At 36.5% G+C, this 18,890-nt stretch overlaps 1 protein-coding gene across 1 annotated transcript; it reads right to left on the reverse strand.

Moving 5' to 3' along the window:
* Nucleotides 1-1,578: 1,578 nt before the first annotated feature.
* Nucleotides 1,579-17,361, reverse strand: LOC116404101 (formin-like protein 13). The gene is given in 11 exon segments (XM_031886316.1): nt 1,579-1,893; nt 6,725-6,766; nt 6,942-7,040; nt 7,595-7,666; nt 8,436-8,559; nt 8,636-9,135; nt 13,855-15,192; nt 15,270-15,463; nt 15,466-15,493; nt 16,226-16,926; nt 17,196-17,361. Coding segments are annotated over 11 exon segments (3,417 nt in total). The 5' UTR covers nt 17,347-17,361; the 3' UTR covers nt 1,579-1,725.
* Between the last annotated feature and the right edge of the window lie 1,529 nt (nt 17,362-18,890).

The following is an 18,890-nucleotide window of genomic DNA, read 5'->3' on the forward strand; positions in this document are numbered from 1 at the left end:
TCTTGGTCGGTAATGCTGCCATACCTGTAAGGCACGAACTAGAGAAAACAATTATTTATCATAAGTAGGGTAGTTCAAACTTGCCCCACTTAGATTTTCACTAAAGTACATTAAAGTCTTCTCATCTTGCATCAAAACAACACCTATTTCCAACCCACTTTCAATGGTAAATGTCGTGACTTTGAACATTTGTAAAAAAAAAAATGTTGTGATTTGAGAGATTTCATGTTGAACTTTGTTGTTTGTGAATTCAAGAACAAAGAAGATGACTACCAGAAGCTATATTTGGAATAGATTTAAGAAAAAATCTTCTTGAAGAAGAGGAGAATGATACGAATCAAGAAATCAGAATTGAATCAAATGAAGAAGTTGAAGAGATGCAATACTTGGAAGTTGAAGAGTTTTTTGGCAACCCAAAATTCATAAAATTAGATGTTTAAGAAATGATGTATTTGTGTCTTTTCATTTATTAACATAGTTAAAAGGGCATAAAATTAAAATGTTGTACCTTTCATTTCATATTTTAATTAGTATATAATATAAGGTTGTAATTTGCATTTACATGCCTAAGAAAAAAACTTCAAAAGTCATTAGTGGCAAAATCTTTTCGAAAAAGTTTGGTTGAATTAAATCAATCATTTGAGTACTTATGTACATTGGTTGAACAGCTGAATTTATGATACCAAAATTTGGAAAACAACAGTGTACCTACATAAATTAGGCCTATTGTTATGGTAAAGAATGGCAAAGTTGAAGACAACATACTTTGTCAAAACTCATCTGGGTTTATTGTAACTCTAATCGTGAAGTTCATGTTGATGTAGGTGAGTTAGAGAAAAAAGAAGGAAAAAAAAAACATGTAGTTTGATTGAAAATGAATATGGCAAGAAAAAGTGTGAGAATGAAAGGCATCAGAATAGTTTATTGACACGAATTGAAGAATGAATCAAAAAATCATAATAGAAGCAAATGAAAAAATTGAGAGATGCAATGCTTGAAAGTTGAAAAGTTATTTGGACAACCCAAAAGTCATAAAATTAAATGTTTATTAAGAAATTATATATTTATTTAATGTTATATTTTTTTCATTTATTATGCTCGTTGAAAGGACACAAAATTAAAATTAAATATTATGACCTTTCACTTCACATTTTAATTAGTATAAAATTTCATATTTTAATTAGTATAAAATAGGGTTTTGTAACTTGAGAAAGAAAAAGAATTTGGATAAATGAAAACTGAAAATTGTAAAATGTATAATTTTATTGTTGTGTGTAACACCCAAAAGTTAAATAATTTTTGAATTTATTTGGGTGATATTTTAGATATTTGTTGAAGATTATTTGTTTAAGTAGGAATTAGAATTAATTAAATATTTTGGAATAAATATTTAATTAATTAATTGAATTGAAATTTTGAAGTTTTGATTGGGTTGAGAATAATTATATTTTTGGGATAAAATAATTATATTATTTGATAAGTATTTTATTATTTGAAAAAAAAGTTAGAATAGACAGGGGAGTTAATGAAGAGAGAAAAAGGGTTAGTGTGTTATTTAGAAAAGGAAAAAGGGAAATAATAATAGAATTATTATTATTATTATTAAATATGACCTCTCGTAAAGCGTGCCATCATCTTCTTCAATTTTCTTCCTCTCAAAACCCTAGCCGTCACCTCCTTCATCGTTCGTCCACCATCAGTCAACGCTTTTCGTTGCTTTTTGCCTCATCGACGAACGTTGAGTTTCTCTATTCGCCTCATACAGCCGACGCAAGTCTTTCTTGTTCGTCCACGCCTCTGTCTGTCGCTCAGCGTCGTTGTCTCTAGGGGTGTTCGCAGTTCGTTGGTTTGGTTTGAAGCTAAATCCACGTCCAACCGCAAAATGAAAAAAATCTAATTTGAAACCACGTATGTATAAATAAAACTAAATTAAAATCGAACCGCTTATACATGAATATTATAATTGAATCATTTATGAACATTGACATAAACAAAAGTTTTGCAAAGTTCCAAACATAGATTAAATTAATTCCTACAAAGTTACAAGCAATCAAAGATATAAGTTTCAAAATAACAAACATAAATGTTTCAAATATTGAAATTTGAAAGTTCGTCAAAACATAAAAGTTTCAAAGTACACGTAACATAAATAAAAGTCCTACGGTCATGCCAACGTCATCAAGACAACTTGTCCTTTACGTTCTTATTCTTCCCGTTCCTCTCTTTGATTTTTGCCTCTATACCTACTTTGAAGTCAAAAATCTTATCATTAGCATAGTAATGACATAATCAATATATTTGAATTAATTTGAAGTTACAAATTAATTAAAAAAAAATGCTCTATAGATACGAACATTCTTCAATCGTTGCAATGTCCTCCAAGTATTTTTTAAGATCAACAGATTTAATATTAAATGCCTTTGAACGTAGCCAATTTTGTGACATACGAGTGCCTCAACTGTGGTTGGAGCTAACATAGAACGAAACAGATTAATGATCCTGCCACTAGTACTAAATGCAGACTTAGAAGCAACTGTGGATCGATTTGACTAAGAACCTCATATCTTAAAGAATTTTCTTTCCACCAGTCTAAGATATCAAAGTTCTCACGTGCAATGAGATGCTCCAATAAGTAAATATCAACTTTCGTATCCATACTTAGGACATCATCTTCATCCGTATCTTTAAAATGAATACGAAAAACGTCTGAAGCGGAAGAAGAAGTTCTAGATGTACTGGAAGTAGTTCTAGATGTAGTGGAAAAGTTGCTGCTACTACTAGTAGTAGTACTACAAACTGAAGATTGACTCATACCTGTACAATCTTTAAACACTTGAAGTTGAGATGATACAATCAAGCTTAAAGATGATTCATGGTTATGATAGTTTAAAGAATGTTCACTAAACAATCTTCTCAAAACATATTTCACCTTATCTCGACTTCTTTTGCTGCATCCATGTTAAATAACTGAGTCAAAGAATACATGAGAGATTTCATCTTGTAACATGGATCCAAAACAAAAGCAACATACAAAAAGAAATTTGTTTTCGTGGTTTTCCCCCAATACTTATCGTACTTATGTTGCATTTTCAAAGTCATGTCATGCAATAACTTACTATCAGGACCACCTACACTTGCATATTTTTTTATGCAATTCTGAACAATACTAATCTCATGGAAGATAGAGTTGGAAGTAACATAAACAGACCCTGAAAGTCTAATAGTTACTTCATAGAAAACAGACAAAATTTTGGTAAATATTCTTGCAGTTTTCCAATCTCTAGAAGTTGGTTTTCACTCGTCATTCATGTAGACTGTATCGTAGTCTTTTAACCTCTCAAATGCCTTTTCAAACTTTTCAGCTGCATCAAGCATCAAACATGTTGAATTTCATCTAGTTTGAACATCAATGCACAACATACTCTTGCAAGATATATTCTCCTCCTCATTGCACTTCTTAAATTTACCAAGTCTAGCAGGAGAAGATCTAACAAACCTAACGGCATTTCGAATTCGAATCAATGTATCATTCACATCTTTCAAACCATCATATACAATTAAATTCAATATATGTGCACAACACCTGACGTGCACGAAATCCCCATCCAACACAAATGCATGTTTGAAACGTTTCTTTAGATTGATAAGCAATAATTGTATCATTTGATGAAACATTATCAACGGTTAAGGTCAAAATCCTATAAATATCCTAATGTTTCAAACATTTTCCACTTCTTTTCCTATTGTTTCCCCTTTGTGATTTTCAATTTGAGAGATTAATTATTCTCTTATGAAGCTTCCAATTTCTATCAACAAAGTGTGTAGTAAAAACCATATAATTAACATTTTGAAACGATGTCCAAGTATCTGTCGTAAGTGAGACTCTACATTCTTCATTCACAAAAATATCTCTCAACTGTTCTTCCAAGTTATCATATATTCCTAAAATATTTCTAGCAATTGTAGTTCGAGAAGGAATAACAAATCTTGGTTCTACTAACATCAAAGACCCTTCCACAAACCTCCTAAATCCCTCATTCTCCATAAATCTAAAGGACAACTTGTCAATTATGATCATCTCAACGATTAATCTTCGAGCATTCTCAATGGTAAATATCTTATAATTAATTTTTTTACCATCATTGTCTTTATTCTAAAATGATAACTTTGTTTGAGTCAGATCTACTTTATTGTCTTTCAATTGAAAAAGATTCTTTTTACAGTAATGTTCAAGATGTGTTCTCATAGTTGAATTTCCATTCCTTCTAGGATGACATGCATACATCGCATCACAATAATGACATTTAACATGTGAATCATCATCACTATATCCATAGCCTTTAGTAAAATGATCCCATACCATAGACATATTTTTCCTCTTCTTTTGAGATGGTTGGAGTTCTGGTGGTGGCATGACAACCTCAACAACGACATCATTTACGTTCACACTAGAACAATTGTTGTTATTGTTCCTGGTGTCTAATTTAATGTCTTTGTTACCATCGTTATTGTCATTGGTCAAACTTGTCTGACATTTTGCCTAGCGCCTACAATAAGTATAAAATTCTTATTCTTAGTTATCTGAACTAAAATTTGATAACAAACAATGTATTGAATTGGGTGTTATTAGACTTTGGGAGATTATGACAAAGCATTAAATATTGTAATAAAATAGCAAAATGGTTACTTCTAATAAAAGACAAGTGGTGTGATATATTTAACCAAACATGTTGTTTTGCACAATTTAAATTTATAAACTCACATATAAACCAAATCTCTGTGGATGTCTCTAATAATTCGTATAGGATGAAGAGAAAAATGATTATGACATGTTATATTCATACCAATTACAAGCTATCACATTGTTATCTGGGCAAAAGACTTTAATATTACTCAAAATGATATTACCTAGTAGTTAGATGTGAACTTTCGAAACTTTTAACATTGTTCTAAGTCGGGTTGTTTCTTTCTAAGACGACGCATTGATCATTTTTTCAACGTTTCGAAACAGAAATGAAAAACTGAGTCTAGGGCATCACTGTTCGGTATTTGTGGGCAAAAAACTTTAATATTATTTAAAATGTGAACTTTCGAGATGTTTGACATTGCTCTAACTTGGGTAGTTTCTTTTTAGGTCGTAGCATTGACCCTTTTTTCAACGTTTCGGGACAAAACATAAAAACTGAGTCAGGGGCATCACTGTTTGTCTTTTGTGGGCAAAAAACTTTAATATCACTCAAAATGAGACCACCCAGTAGTTAGATGTGAACTTTCGAGACTTTTGACATTGTTATAAGTTGGATAGGTTTTTTCTAGGTCGTTTATAGGCCCTTTTTTCAACGTTTCGAAATGGAACTGAAAAACTGAATCTTGGACATCAATGTTCGGCTTTTGTTTGCAAAAAAGTTTAATATTACTCAAAATGAGACCACCCAGTAGTTAGATGTGAATTTTCAAGACCTTTAACATTGTTCTAAGTTGGGTAGTTTCTTTCTAGGCATAGCATTGACCATATTTTCAATGTTTCGTGACGGAACTGAAAAACTGAGTCTGGGCATCACTGTTTGACTTTTGTGAGTAAAAAACTTGAATATTATTTAAAATGAGACCACCCAGTATTTAAATGTGAACTTTCAAGACCTTTGACATTGTTCTAAGTTGGGTAGTTTCTTTCTAGGCTGTAGGATTGGTCCTTTTTTCAATGTTTTTTGACGAAACTGAAAACTTGAGTCTGGGGCATCATTGTTCGACTTTTTTGGTAAAAAAAACTTTAATATTACTCAATATGAGACCACCCTATAGTTAGATGTAAACTTTCGAGACCTTTGATATTGCTCTAAATTGGATAGTTTCTGTCTAAGCCGTAGCATTGACCCTTTTTTCAACGTTTTGAGACGGAAATAAAAAACTGAGATTATAAACCCCTCGGGCTGAGACAGAAAGATACTTTTTCAAGATTGCCATTAAGAAAAGTAGTCTTGACATCCATTTGCCATATTTCTTAATCATAAAAAGTGGCTATGGGCAATAGAATTCTTATAGACTTTATTATAGCAACGTGGGAAAAAGTTTCCTCATAGTCAACCAGTTCCCTTTGGGTATACTCTTTTGCTACAAGTCTAGCTTTGAAGGTCTGTACCTTCCCAGCTGTATCTCTCTTCATTTTATATATCTATTTTCACCTATAGGTTTCACTCCTTTACGTAGATCTAGAAGCTCCCACACTGAATTGAAGTACAGAGACTCTATTTTAAGGTTCATGGCTTTAACCCATGGATCCTTGTCTACATCATTCATTGCCTGTTTATAGAACAATGGATCCTCAATGCCATCATTTAGTATGACAACTTGAGTTTCAGTTAAACTCAAAACTCAAGTAACAGTTAGGTTGTGATACAATCCTCCCACTGCGTTGAGGCATTCTCAACGATTGAGAAGGATGAGACTGACATGATGCATTGATTTCATCAACTCTTGATAAGGGACCAGCTTCATCAACAACCCTTGTTGATTCATCTGTAGCTTCATTTAATACTAATTTTCTTTGTGGTTAATGATCTCTCATGTGGTCTTCCTCCAAGAAAGTAGCATTTTTCGATACAAACACTCTATTTTCTTTTGGATCAAAGAATAGACCACCCGTTGTTTCTTTAGCGTAATCAACAAACTAGATATGAATTGAGTCTCTATTACATTACTTGATGGAAAAAGTTTGGTTAAGAACCTGTTCACATTTACCGAGCTTCTCCTTTTCTCCAGTGTACCCCTGCCCATGAACAAACCAACATTAGTTATCCATCATTTGCCTTACTACTTGCATTTATCAGAAACTTAGAAGTACTTAAATTATTAGCATTAACAAGGCCTATGGTGCCTCCACCAAGAGAGGAGGTAAGGCCTTTCAAGTTTACAAGGATTATCAATTTTGGAAATTTACTGACCTTAAGTAAATCCATTTCCTCCTTTGTCGGACAAAACTTAATAAGATTCTCGACCTGATCGATATCCAAAGCTGAATCTTCAAGGTCAAGCACAGAACTCTGCCACCATTACCCAAGAAGGCAAGTTATTAAAGGTTAATGAGTAAGAATAAATTACCAACAAATTTGAGTGTGCATTACACACAAAATATCAATATTAATTAGCTGCATTCGTTTAAAACGTAAATTATCTTTTATTGAAGAGCGCAAAGAAATAAATCATCTTTCACTAAAAACATCAAACATTAGAAAATGAGCTACACTACAATTCAAACTATAAAAGAAACAAAATGATGCATAGAATTAACATCTCTATCATGGTTATAAGCAAACATTTTGACCCTATACCTACTGTTCTTTATACACTAAAGAAAATTTTCATTTTGTTTTGTCAACTTTAACCTGAAACTAGCTAACAATATAAGACAGATCTTAAAATCTAATCAAATTGAGATTGCAAGAACAATGCAAACTTCAATGGAGAGATAAGGCTTCCATGGTTTTGCCGTGAATCATTCCTTTAGTACCATGACAAGTAGCAATGATGACTGGATAGTTGAAGCATTTTTTTTTCTCAGCTTCATTGAAAGATATACAGAGATAAACCATCTTACCATTAAATCATGCAAAGGCACCTTGACCTTTGAAAGCATAATTTCACAATTGTAAGCACGTCTGTGATCAATCTGTGCAAGTAGCAGGTAATCAAACATGTTAAGGAATCCCCAAAAAGATTGATATTAACTATAACTAGGAGAAAAGCAGAAAGCAATGATAATCAAGCTGACATTTGCATTTTACAACAGTGTCTGTCAGCAACAAACTACTGATTAGGAAAAGCGACTGAAATGACCATTTGAAATAATATACATATATTTAGAAGGAAATTGAAAAATAATTCATCACACAATAACAGATGAATTTCATTCATCAAATTCATCCCTCAAATGATGTGTTGTCAAATAATTTCTTAGTGTTTTTATAGCATCCTTCAAATCATTTGTTATATAATTTCAGGATGTCCTTCAAATGATGCATAGTCATTCACTCACCAGATTCATCCCTCTGTTCTAATAGTTCTTTATATAGCAATAATTCATAACCTACAAAAAATGACATGATAACTAAAAAACTATTGTATCAAAAGTATCACAAGAATGGAGGGTTCTAAAGTACAGAATGCCCAGAATCAACTATTAGATTAACTTAATCCATAACCTACAGGAAATGACATGATAACACGTAACAAAACTGTTGTATCAAAAGTATCACAAGAATGGCGGGGATTCTAAAGTAGAGGATGCCCAGAATCAACTATTAGATGACTTTAATTCATAACCTACAGCAAATAACATGATAACAACTAACAAAAATGGCATATCAAAAGTCTCATAAGAATGGTAATGGTTCTAAGTAGAGGATGCCCAGAATTAACCGTTAGATGAATTTAATTACCAGTTGTACTTTCTCAGGCTTATTGCCAACTGAACCGCGTCCACTCGACTTTTGGAGCTGATCAGGAGCAGGAACTGCCGCTGAGAAAAGACTTTCAAGCTCTGACATGTCAATCTCCGGTGCCCTGCAAAAGATATTAACTTGATTGGCCCAAAAGCACTGACTTGTTTCAAGACTTTGCTAGAATTGAGAGGGAATACCTGGCAGCTTCACCAGTTTTTTGGGCTTCAGCCCATAAGCTTCCTTGCACTGCTTTAGATAACTTTAACCAATGCAGTGGCTTCAATTTCTTGGTTATATGTGTTCTTGAACTTATGGTGCGTGACAAAGTCCGTCCCTTTATACCTAATGGAGAACCACTTGGTGGCACAGGAGAGGAAGACGTAGATGAACCATTTCCAAGAAGAGAACCAGACAGTTCACCTGATTTTGAAGGCCCTCTCCCAGAAAGGGTAGGAGGAGGGGGAGCAGAAGGAACAGATGAAGGGGAGCCTTTGGTGGAAGCAGGCGGTGGTGGAGGAGGGGGAACATGTGAAGATGTTGAAGTACTTCCAACCTGTCTGGATGGAAGAGGTGGTGGTGGTGGAGGAACAGGCGAAGATGTTGAAGTACTTCCAACCTGCCTGGATGTCATAGGAATAGGTGGTGGTGGTGGAGGAGGAATTGTTGGAATTCTTTCCTTTTTTTCTAGGCTTTTTCCTTGTTAGAATCCTAGAATAATTATGGAAAGATTATGGGAATGTATTCCTTAATTTCCTAAATCTTTTCCTTTTTTATTCCATTGTGTACTCTATTTATTCTCCCTTGTACCTATTGCTTTATTCATTAGAAAATAATAACAACACAAACAATCGTGGTTTTTCTCCCGGTACTCGGGTTTCCACGTAAATTGGTGTGAACTCGTTGTCTCTCTTTTCAATATGGTATCAGAGCGGGACAATGAAAACACCCTAGAAACCCAAAAAAACCAAACCACTTATGAAAATCAAACAGAAGGGACAGCCATCAATTTTAGTGCTGCCGTAGCTGCTTGCCATCGATGCTCGGATGAGTGCTGCCATGGACGAATTATTAAGCCGGCTACAAAAAACGTCCGAAAATAATTTTTCGTCATTACCGCAGTCGTCCGCGCCGTCACCGGACCACCACGCGCCGTCACCCGGACCACCACGCACCGCCGCCGGACCACCACGCGCCTGGTTTTCTTCCTCAGACGGCGCCGACCATCCCATCTGTCCAACCCTTTTCTTCGTCCGCGGCCTATATTGCTCCCCACGCCCCGATTTATGTTCTGCCATCTAATTCCAATCGGCTACCACCGCTTCTGCCGTCAAATCTGTATGGCCAGCCACCCAATGATCCTAGCTACCATCCCGATGTTAAAAACTCTCAAATTCACTCAACATTTGAGGTTGGTGGATCTTCGGCATATTCCAACCGTAACGTGCAAGCTTCCTCGAGAATAGTTCATCAACAATTGGAAGGGCTTCGACAACAGATAGCAGCACTTGAGGCTACCTTAGGGACGACATCCACTCTACCGATGTATTCTGAGAATCCGGTAAACTCGTTCCCTAATGTATCCTCTCCTTATGTGACTAATACGGTGGCTCAGTCTTCCATCCACTCTGCTGCTTTTAGTGCAAGATCTTCGAACAGTAGCAGTGACAAGCATAATGGAAAACCAATTCTTGTCTGCGAGCATTGCAAAAAACAATGGCATACCAAAGAACAATGTTGGAAGTTACATGGTCTTCCCCCAGGAAGTAAGAAACGCCCTTCCAACGACAAACAGAACACAGGGCGGGCGTATGTGAGTGCCATTGTCCAATCAGGTATACCTCATTCCTTCGGTCTTGTTAGTATTGATGGGAAGAACCCCTGGATTCTGGATTCTGGTGCCACAGATCATTTGACTGGGTCCTCTGAACATTTTGTATCTTACATTCCTTGTGCTGGGAACGAGACAATTAGAATTGCAGATGGCTCCTTGGCCCCCATTGCTGGAAAGGGGAAGATTTCTCCTTGTGCAGGGCTCTCCTTACATAATGTTTTGCATGTGCCCAAACTATCTTATAATTTGCTTTCGATAAGCAAGATCACTCATGAGTTAAACTGCAAAGCAATATTCTTACCTGATTCTGTCTCTTTTCAGGACTTGAGCTCGGGGAGGATGATTGGCACTGCCCGGCATAGTAGGGGACTCTACCTCCTTGATGACGATACCTCTTCTAGTAGCATTCCTAGGACTAGTCTCTTATCTTCCTATTTCACTACTTCTGAACAAGATTGTATGTTGTGGCATTTTCGTTTAGGCCACCCTAATTTTCAATATATGAAACATTTATTTCCACATCTCTTCTCTAAAGTTGAGATGACTACCTTATCTTGTGATGTGTGTATTCAGGCCAAACAACATCGAGTCTCTTTTCCCTCACAACCATACAAACCAACCCAACCCTTCACTCTTGTTCATAGTGATGTCTGGGGACCATCCAAGATAACAACCTCATCTGGAAAACGGTGGTTCGTAACCTTCATTGATGATCATACCCGTCTTACCTGGGTCTACCTTATCACTGATAAATCTGAGGTTTCCTCTATGTTTCAAAATTTCTATCACACCATTGAAACACAATTCCATCAAAAAATTGCTATTCTTCGGAGTGATAATGGTCGGGAATTCCAAAACCATAACCTTAGTGAATTTCTTGCTTCCAAGGGGATTGTTCATCAAAACTCGTGCGCCTACACTCCTCAACAAAATGGAGTGGCCGAGCGAAAAAAACCGTCACCTTCTGGAAGTAGCCCGTTCCCTTATGCTTTCTACTTCCCTTCCTTCATACTTGTGGGGAGATGCTATTCTTACAGCAGCTCATTTAATCAATAGAATGCCTTCTCGTATTCTTCATCTTCAAACTCCCTTAGATTGTCTTAAGGAGTCCTACCCATCGACTCGTCATGTTTCTGAGGTTCCTCTTCGTGTGTTTGGGTGTACCGCTTATGTCCATAATTTTGGCCCTAATCAAACCAAATTTACCCCTCGGGCTCAGGCATGTGTGTTTGTTGGGTATCCCCCTCACCAGCGTGGTTATAAATGTTTTCACCCACCATCCAGAAAATACTTTGTCACTATGGATGTTACTTTCTGTGAGGATCGACCCTACTTTCCCGTTAGCCATCTTCAGGGGGAGAGTGTGAGTGAAGAGTCTAACAACACCTTTGAATTCATCGAACCCACTCCTAGTGTCGTGTCTAACATCATTCCTCATTCCATAGTCCTACCCACAAACCAAGTCCCCTGGAAAACGTACTACAGGAGGAATCACAAAAAGGAAGTCGGTTCCCCTACTAGTCAGCCGCCGGCTCCAGTCCAAGACTCTGAACCTCCTCGAGATCAAGGTATGGAAAACCCTACTGAACCCTGTACTAAGAATATGATAAGTGAGAATGACAGGTCTAATGTTGCTGTTCTTGAAAACGTGGAAGAAAAGGACAGTGGTGATGAGATTGAGGTCAGAATAGAAACCCGTAATAATGAAGCGGAACAGGGTCATACAGGAAAATCAGATGAGTATGATTCCTCTCTTGACATTCCCATTGCTCTGAGAAAAGGCACCAGGTCTTGTACTAAACACCCCATTTGCAATTATGTTTCCTACGATAATCTCTCTCCTCAGTTCAGAGCTTTTACAGCAAGCCTTGACTCTACCATAATACCAAAAGATATCTACACTGCTTTAAAGTATCCTGAATGGAAGAATGCTGTCATGGAAGAGATGAAAGCTCTTGAAAAGAATAGTACTTGGGACATTTGTACTCTACCTAAGGGACACAAAACTGTGGGATGCAAATGGGTGTTCTCTCTCAAATACAAAGCTGATGGTACTCTTGACAGACACAAGGCAAGGTTAGTTGCGAAGGGATTTACTCAAACCTATGGTATTGACTATTCAGAAACTTTTTCTCCAGTTGCTAAGTTGAATACTATTAGAGTTCTGTTATCTGTTGCTGTGAACAAAGATTGGCCTTTATATCAGCTGGATGTTAAGAATGCCTTTTTGAATGGAGACCTCGTAGAGGAAGTCTACATGAGCCCTCCGCCTGGATTTGAAGCCCAGTTTGGTCAGCATGTGTGTAAACTCCAGAAATCTATATATGGTCTGAAACAGTCTCCCAGAGCATGGTTTGACAGATTCACTACCTTTGTCAAGTCCCAAGGGTACAGGCAGGGACACTCTGATCATACTTTATTTACAAAGGTTTCCAAAACAGGAAAGATTGCTGTTCTAATAGTTTATGTGGATGACATTGTTTTGACTGGAGATGATCAGGCAGAAATCAGTCAACTAAAGCAGAGAATGGGCGATGAGTTTGAAATCAAGGATTTGGGAAATTTGAAATATTTCCTTGGAATGGAGGTGGCCAGATCTAAAGAAGGTATCTCCGTATCTCAAAGAAAATACATCCTTGATTTGTTAACCGAGACAGGTATGTTAGGATGTCGTCCCACTGACACTCCTATTGAATTCAACTGCAAACTAGGAAACTCTGATGATCAAGTTCCAGTTGATAAAGAACAGTATCAACGCCTCGTGGGTAAATTAATTTACTTATCTCATACTCGTCCTGATATTTCCTTTGCTGTGAGTGTTGTCAGCCAGTTTATGCAGACCCCTAATGAGGAACACATGAAAGCTGTCAACAGAATCTTGAGATACTTAAAATCAACACCTGGTAAAGGGCTGATGTTTAGAAAAACAGACAGAAAGACCATTGAGGCATACACTGACTCGGATTGGGCAGGATCTGTTGTTGACAGAAAATCTACCTCTGGTTATTGTACCTTTGTTTGGGGCAATCTTGTAACTTGGAGGAGTAAGAAGCAAAGTGTTGTGGCCAGGAGCAGCGCTGAGGCTGAATACAGAGCTATGAGTTTAGGAATATGTGAGGAAATTTGGCTTCAGAAAGTTTTGACAGATCTTCATCAGGAATGTGAGACACCATTGAAGCTTTTCTGTGATAATAAAGCCGCTATTAGTATTGCTAACAACCCTGTTCAACATGATAGAACTAAACATGTTGAGATTGATCGACATTTTATCAAAGAAAAACTTGACAGTGGGAGCATATGCATTCCGTACATCCCTTCGAGTCAACAGGTTGCTGATGTTCTTACCAAAGGGCTTCTCAGACCAAACTTCGACTTCTGCGTTAGCAAGTTGGGCCTCATTGATATTTACGTCCCAACTTGAGGGGGAGTGTTGGAATTCTTTCCTTTTTTTCTAGGCTTTTTCCTTGTTAGAATCCTAGAATAATTATGGAAAGATTATGGGAATGTATTCCTTATTTTCCTAAATCTTTTCCTTTTTTATTCCATTGTGTACTCTATTTATTCTCCCTTGTACCTATTGCTTTATTCATTAGAAAATAATAACAACACAAACAATCGTGATTTTTCTCCCGGTACTCGGGTTTCCACGTAAATTGGTGTGAACTCGTTGTCTCTCTTTTCAATAGGAATAGATGGGGATGTTGTAGTACTTTCAACCTGTTTGGAAGTCATAGGGAGAGGAGGTGGTGGTGGAGGCACTGGAGAGGAGATTTTAGGATTTGTAATGACTACTGGAGGAGGAGGAGGAGGAGAAGGAGTAGGCGGTGGTGGTGGAGGTGAAGGGATTGGAGATGAAATTTTATGAGTTACAGTGGATGTGGAAGGAGGAGGAGGAGGTGGTGGTTGAGGAACGGAGGATGCAATTGTAGGATGAGAAGCTAATGTAGAAGGAAAAGAGGGTGTTGTCAAAGAAGCTTTAACTCTAACAGCTATGGTATCCTTCAAAGGAGGTGTTGAAGGAGGTGGTGGAGGAGGTGGTGGAGAAGACTGTACTGAGGAACTAATTGTAGAGGTTACAGACAGGGAAGGGATGATGGCTGATAACTGATTTTGATCCTTTGAATAGATTTCTATTTCCTCAGTGAGTGAAGCTCTATTTGGTTGTAGAGTTGAAAAGTTATTAGACTGAAGTAGTGATTCAGTTGAAGTAGAGTGAGGAGAAGGTAGGGAATTTGCAGCATAAATATCAGTGGAAAGTTGTGGGAGAGGAGGAGGTGGTGGTATGGTTGTCTCTGTATATAAATTTTTAGTCTGAGGAGATTCAGGTGCTAGAGAAACATCCAATGTTGCATCCCGAAAAGATGAAGATGCAGTTTTCAGATGAGAAACATCTATTTCTCCTTCAGAATCAATAAATGAGTGGCTTCCAACCGAAGCACTGTATGAGGTCCTATCACTTCTATCTGAGATTGGGGAATCTTGCAACATGTCAAAGGTGAGTGGAAAAGGGTCTGGAGATTGAGGCACCCGTTGGAATACTGAATTAGATTCATTGTTTTGTTCGGTTTTAGCAGCATCCGGAGAAAATTTAGAGGTTGGACTAGATCCTTCCTTCTCTAGGAATTTACTTCTGTTCTCCAATGTGAACTTCTGTGGAAGTTTTCTGGGACTTGCACACTGAAGTAAAGAACTAACTTGCGTACTCCAAAGAGAATTATTGTCTGGCTTCTCTTGGGCTATGTTTAAGGCATTCATCTGATGGAGCACATTAAGGGCAACATCTGCCTTGGGATCTAACCAATCCACATGACTAAAGATCTCTTGCACTTTAGCAAATGCTTCCATGGGGAGACCTTCTTCCTCAATGCAAAGTACATCATTTGCAACAGTACGAGTTCCAGCATCCATCTCAGAGAAAAGAATCTGCATTAAATTGATGATCAAAGAAAATAAGTAACAGAATTAGTACTAGATAATCATGTCAGGGAAAACAGGCATACCTCTGCTCGGAAGTCTTTTGGAAATTTATCTTTAGCATTCCACAATGTATCAATCTCTTCACGGTTGAGAATTAAAATATTAGAGCGAATAAAAGCAGTATTATTAAACATTGCTCTGAACATCATCTCTTCAAATTCCATGTCGTCATGCAAGGTGATGCACTCAAGAACAACATCACCTTGAATATGACATTAACATCAATCTTAACCAGTTCAGACTCTGCCTGCAACAGCCAGCTTTACTTTTGACCAGGCCAAGAGTTTTTACACAATCAGCCAGCTTTACTTTTGACCAGGCCAAGAGTTCGAAGCATAGGAAAAGTACAGGAAATGAATCTCTTTATAAATTAAATCATAAATTGCAGACCTCATCTAATTTGATTCACTAAAAAGCTCGTTTACAATGAAGAAAGAACCATGGAGCACCCCAAAGTTACCTCCTATCAGTAAATGATGTCTGATATAACGTGGTGAGCATCCAAAACCATTTAATACAAGTAGAATTATAAATTCCGGAAGAGAAAAAAACCTAGTTGCTTATGATCACTGCACATAATGTTTTGTTTATTATCATGTTGAAAGTAATTGCTACCATGTTTGCACTTCAGAATTAGGTTTGAATCCCCTATACATGCTGTCCATTCCTGGCTCCAGTTTACAGACAACAAATCCCAAACTTTCCTACTTGACCAGCTATAGATGCTATGAGAAGAAAATAATTTACTTTTTTCTTTAGAAAACTGCAGAATGTGTGGGGAATGCAAGCATATGACCACTTAGAAAAAATAGAGATACTTTGAATGCTTAGCTATGCTCAAATTGGCCAAACAAAACAATATCTTAAGAATCTCAACTTTTTATCACTTGAAAAAATCATGTTTCTGGAAACAATCATATGAGGTATGTTTTTAGTCGACTTGTGATTCTGATAAATACAAATTAAGGAATCACATCACCTGTTTGAAAGCTCGGACATTTTTGCTTCTTTTTGGAGTTGAATAAAGAACTTTAGGAGTTCGATCACTGACCAGCAGAGGATCTTGTCCATATATTCGAAATATTGGACGGCAACCACCCTCCCCATCAAAATTTGGAATAAACCTCAAAATGATACAATCCAAAGTGAGAGCTCTGTCCATAGGAGGCCATTCTAAGGCTACATTCCTCCTCGCAACATATTGCAGATACCTTAATTGAGATGGAATCGGATTCATAGGAGACAAAAAATGCAAAAGCTCACGAGGTGCCTGCCTATAAACCATGTCCAATGTTCTTTGTTCGCCACTATATTGTTTTCTATAAATCAAGAGAGCTGAAAGCATGAAAGCTAAAACTGGCCAACCACCACGTTCACAATGCATTAGCAAAACATTATTCTGCCCAAGGGAAAGCCAACTCTCACATGATCTTAAAAAATGGTGAACCACTTCCATCGTCAGAACTGGGCAGCCCTCGTACTGCTGAGGGTAGTCCATTATGGTCATATCATACTTAGATAAGATATCACCCATCTGACTCTGCATCTCTAATCTCCTAAAATTGAATACCAAGAATGATGCATCTGCTAAATGTTCTCGGAGTTGAGCAACTATTCCACCCAAGTAAACTTCATAGTTCTCTTCCTTCCAAGCATCCGTGGTAAAACAGCAATCAAAAACTGCAATAAATATTACAGATACATGTCAGCCAGCATGTAATAACTAGTCTCAAATCAGAATCTAATATGAAAATGCCCTGCGGAAGATAAAACTCATTTAGAAGTTCGATTTCAAGTTCTGTAGAAAAAAGTAGAGTTAAGAGGATAGAACCATGATCCTAGAGTGCTTATATTCAAGAATGAAGGTTGCACCATATAAAACAAGACGAATAAAAAACGGGCAACATTGCAAAGAATCACCCAATAAATGATTCTAAATTATCAATTACTTATGCACTGTTGCAGTGACACGTTTCCTGTAAGAACGAGTTTAAAGCCTTCTCTGTCATCTAGCTTATTTAACTTGATTGCACGAGAATTGAAGACTGTGAAAGATACAGAATCTCGAAACAACATTCTATTTCCATTCCTCTCCCCCATTTGTACTAAAATCCGAATTTACACCACGGAATTAACAAAAGATAAGCTGATGTAGCATAAACACCATCAGTGCACATCAAGACAAACAATCGAGAATTGGAATTTATGCATGATTCCATAATAAAAGAGGAGGCAAACGAATCAAACCATAAAGAAAAAACAAAAACAAAAGGAAGAGAAAAAGACAGTACCATAAACTCTTTCACAGATCTCGAGAAGGCCATCGGGGGGTTTCCGGAAGAACAATTTGCGCAACAACGCCATACCCACCGGTGAACTAATGTTTCCAATTAAAGCCCCAAATTCTTTAACATAAAAACGAAAATTGGGAACGATGGATTCGGTTTCTTGTCAGTTCCTTTGTTGAAGCTCGAAGGTTTCAGGTGGTATTTTCGTCTTAGGCTTCGTGTTCCTTTGCAGGGTTTGGCATTTCCCGGCAGATGGCTTCGTTTTTGCGTTTGTTAGTAGTTTCAGTTTTCCGTACTTCTGCCATAGCTGATACCTTCAAGAGGGATGACGTGGATATCACCGTTAGCCGACGTGTATAATTCGCATTATTTTCTTCTTATTATTATTATTTTCACTTTGGTATTAAAAAATTTCCCTTTCGCACCGCCACCATTTTTATGTAATTAATATGCTTTGTGTTTGGTCTGCCTCGAATGGCCGCATTGATCGTTTATGAGTAAACCTAAATAACTCATTCATCCATTACCTTTTCTTTATTTAACAATAATAATAATAATACTAATAAGACATCATTTTTCCTTTTATTAAAAAAACATAAACTATAATTTAAACTTTTTCGTTTTCATTTATATTGATATGAGAATTATGTAGATATATATATATAATAAGTTTTCCATAATAATTTAGTAACAAAAAAAAATCTAAAATATTTACTATTTGTATAATAAAATAAAATAAAAGTTCATAATGTTTTATCATTTGTTCATAAATTCCATATACGCCCTTGCAATTTATTAATCTTGGGTCATCTAAGGTGTAATTAAGGTATCAGATTGAATAACTTAAGGCATAAGTTTTACATTTTGGACATCTCTAGACAATATATATCCGAGATCGAATAAAATAAACACGTAGTTCTTTCATCTCGGACCATTTCGATGCAACTGAGGTCTAAGATCGTGTATCATGATCTACACGATCATTTAAATTTGAAAGTCATTGTTTAAAATGAAGTACATGATCGTATAGATATATACTTTTATCTCAGTGCATTGTATGTTCGAGATCAAATGAATTAAAAACATAATTATTTCATCTTGGGACATAGTATGCTCGGAATCGTGCATCAAAATCTACACGAACGTGTATCGTGCCATGTGGCCGATTGATCACGTGTTGATCGATGTAATTTGGTATTTTACATTGTTGGTCATGAGACTATTTTTGTTTTTAAAATTGATTTATACCGTGTAAATATTTTTCCTATTTGTTATATTTCAAAAAAATCAATTTTTAAAAATAGAAAAATTGACAAACTTTTGAGACGACTTAATTCATTTCAGTTAAGTTTTATG

The sequence above is a fragment of the Cucumis sativus genome, chromosome 1 (genome assembly GCF_000004075.3).
Source record: "Cucumis sativus cultivar 9930 chromosome 1, Cucumber_9930_V3, whole genome shotgun sequence".
NCBI classification, from domain to species: Eukaryota; Viridiplantae; Streptophyta; class Magnoliopsida; order Cucurbitales; family Cucurbitaceae; genus Cucumis; species Cucumis sativus.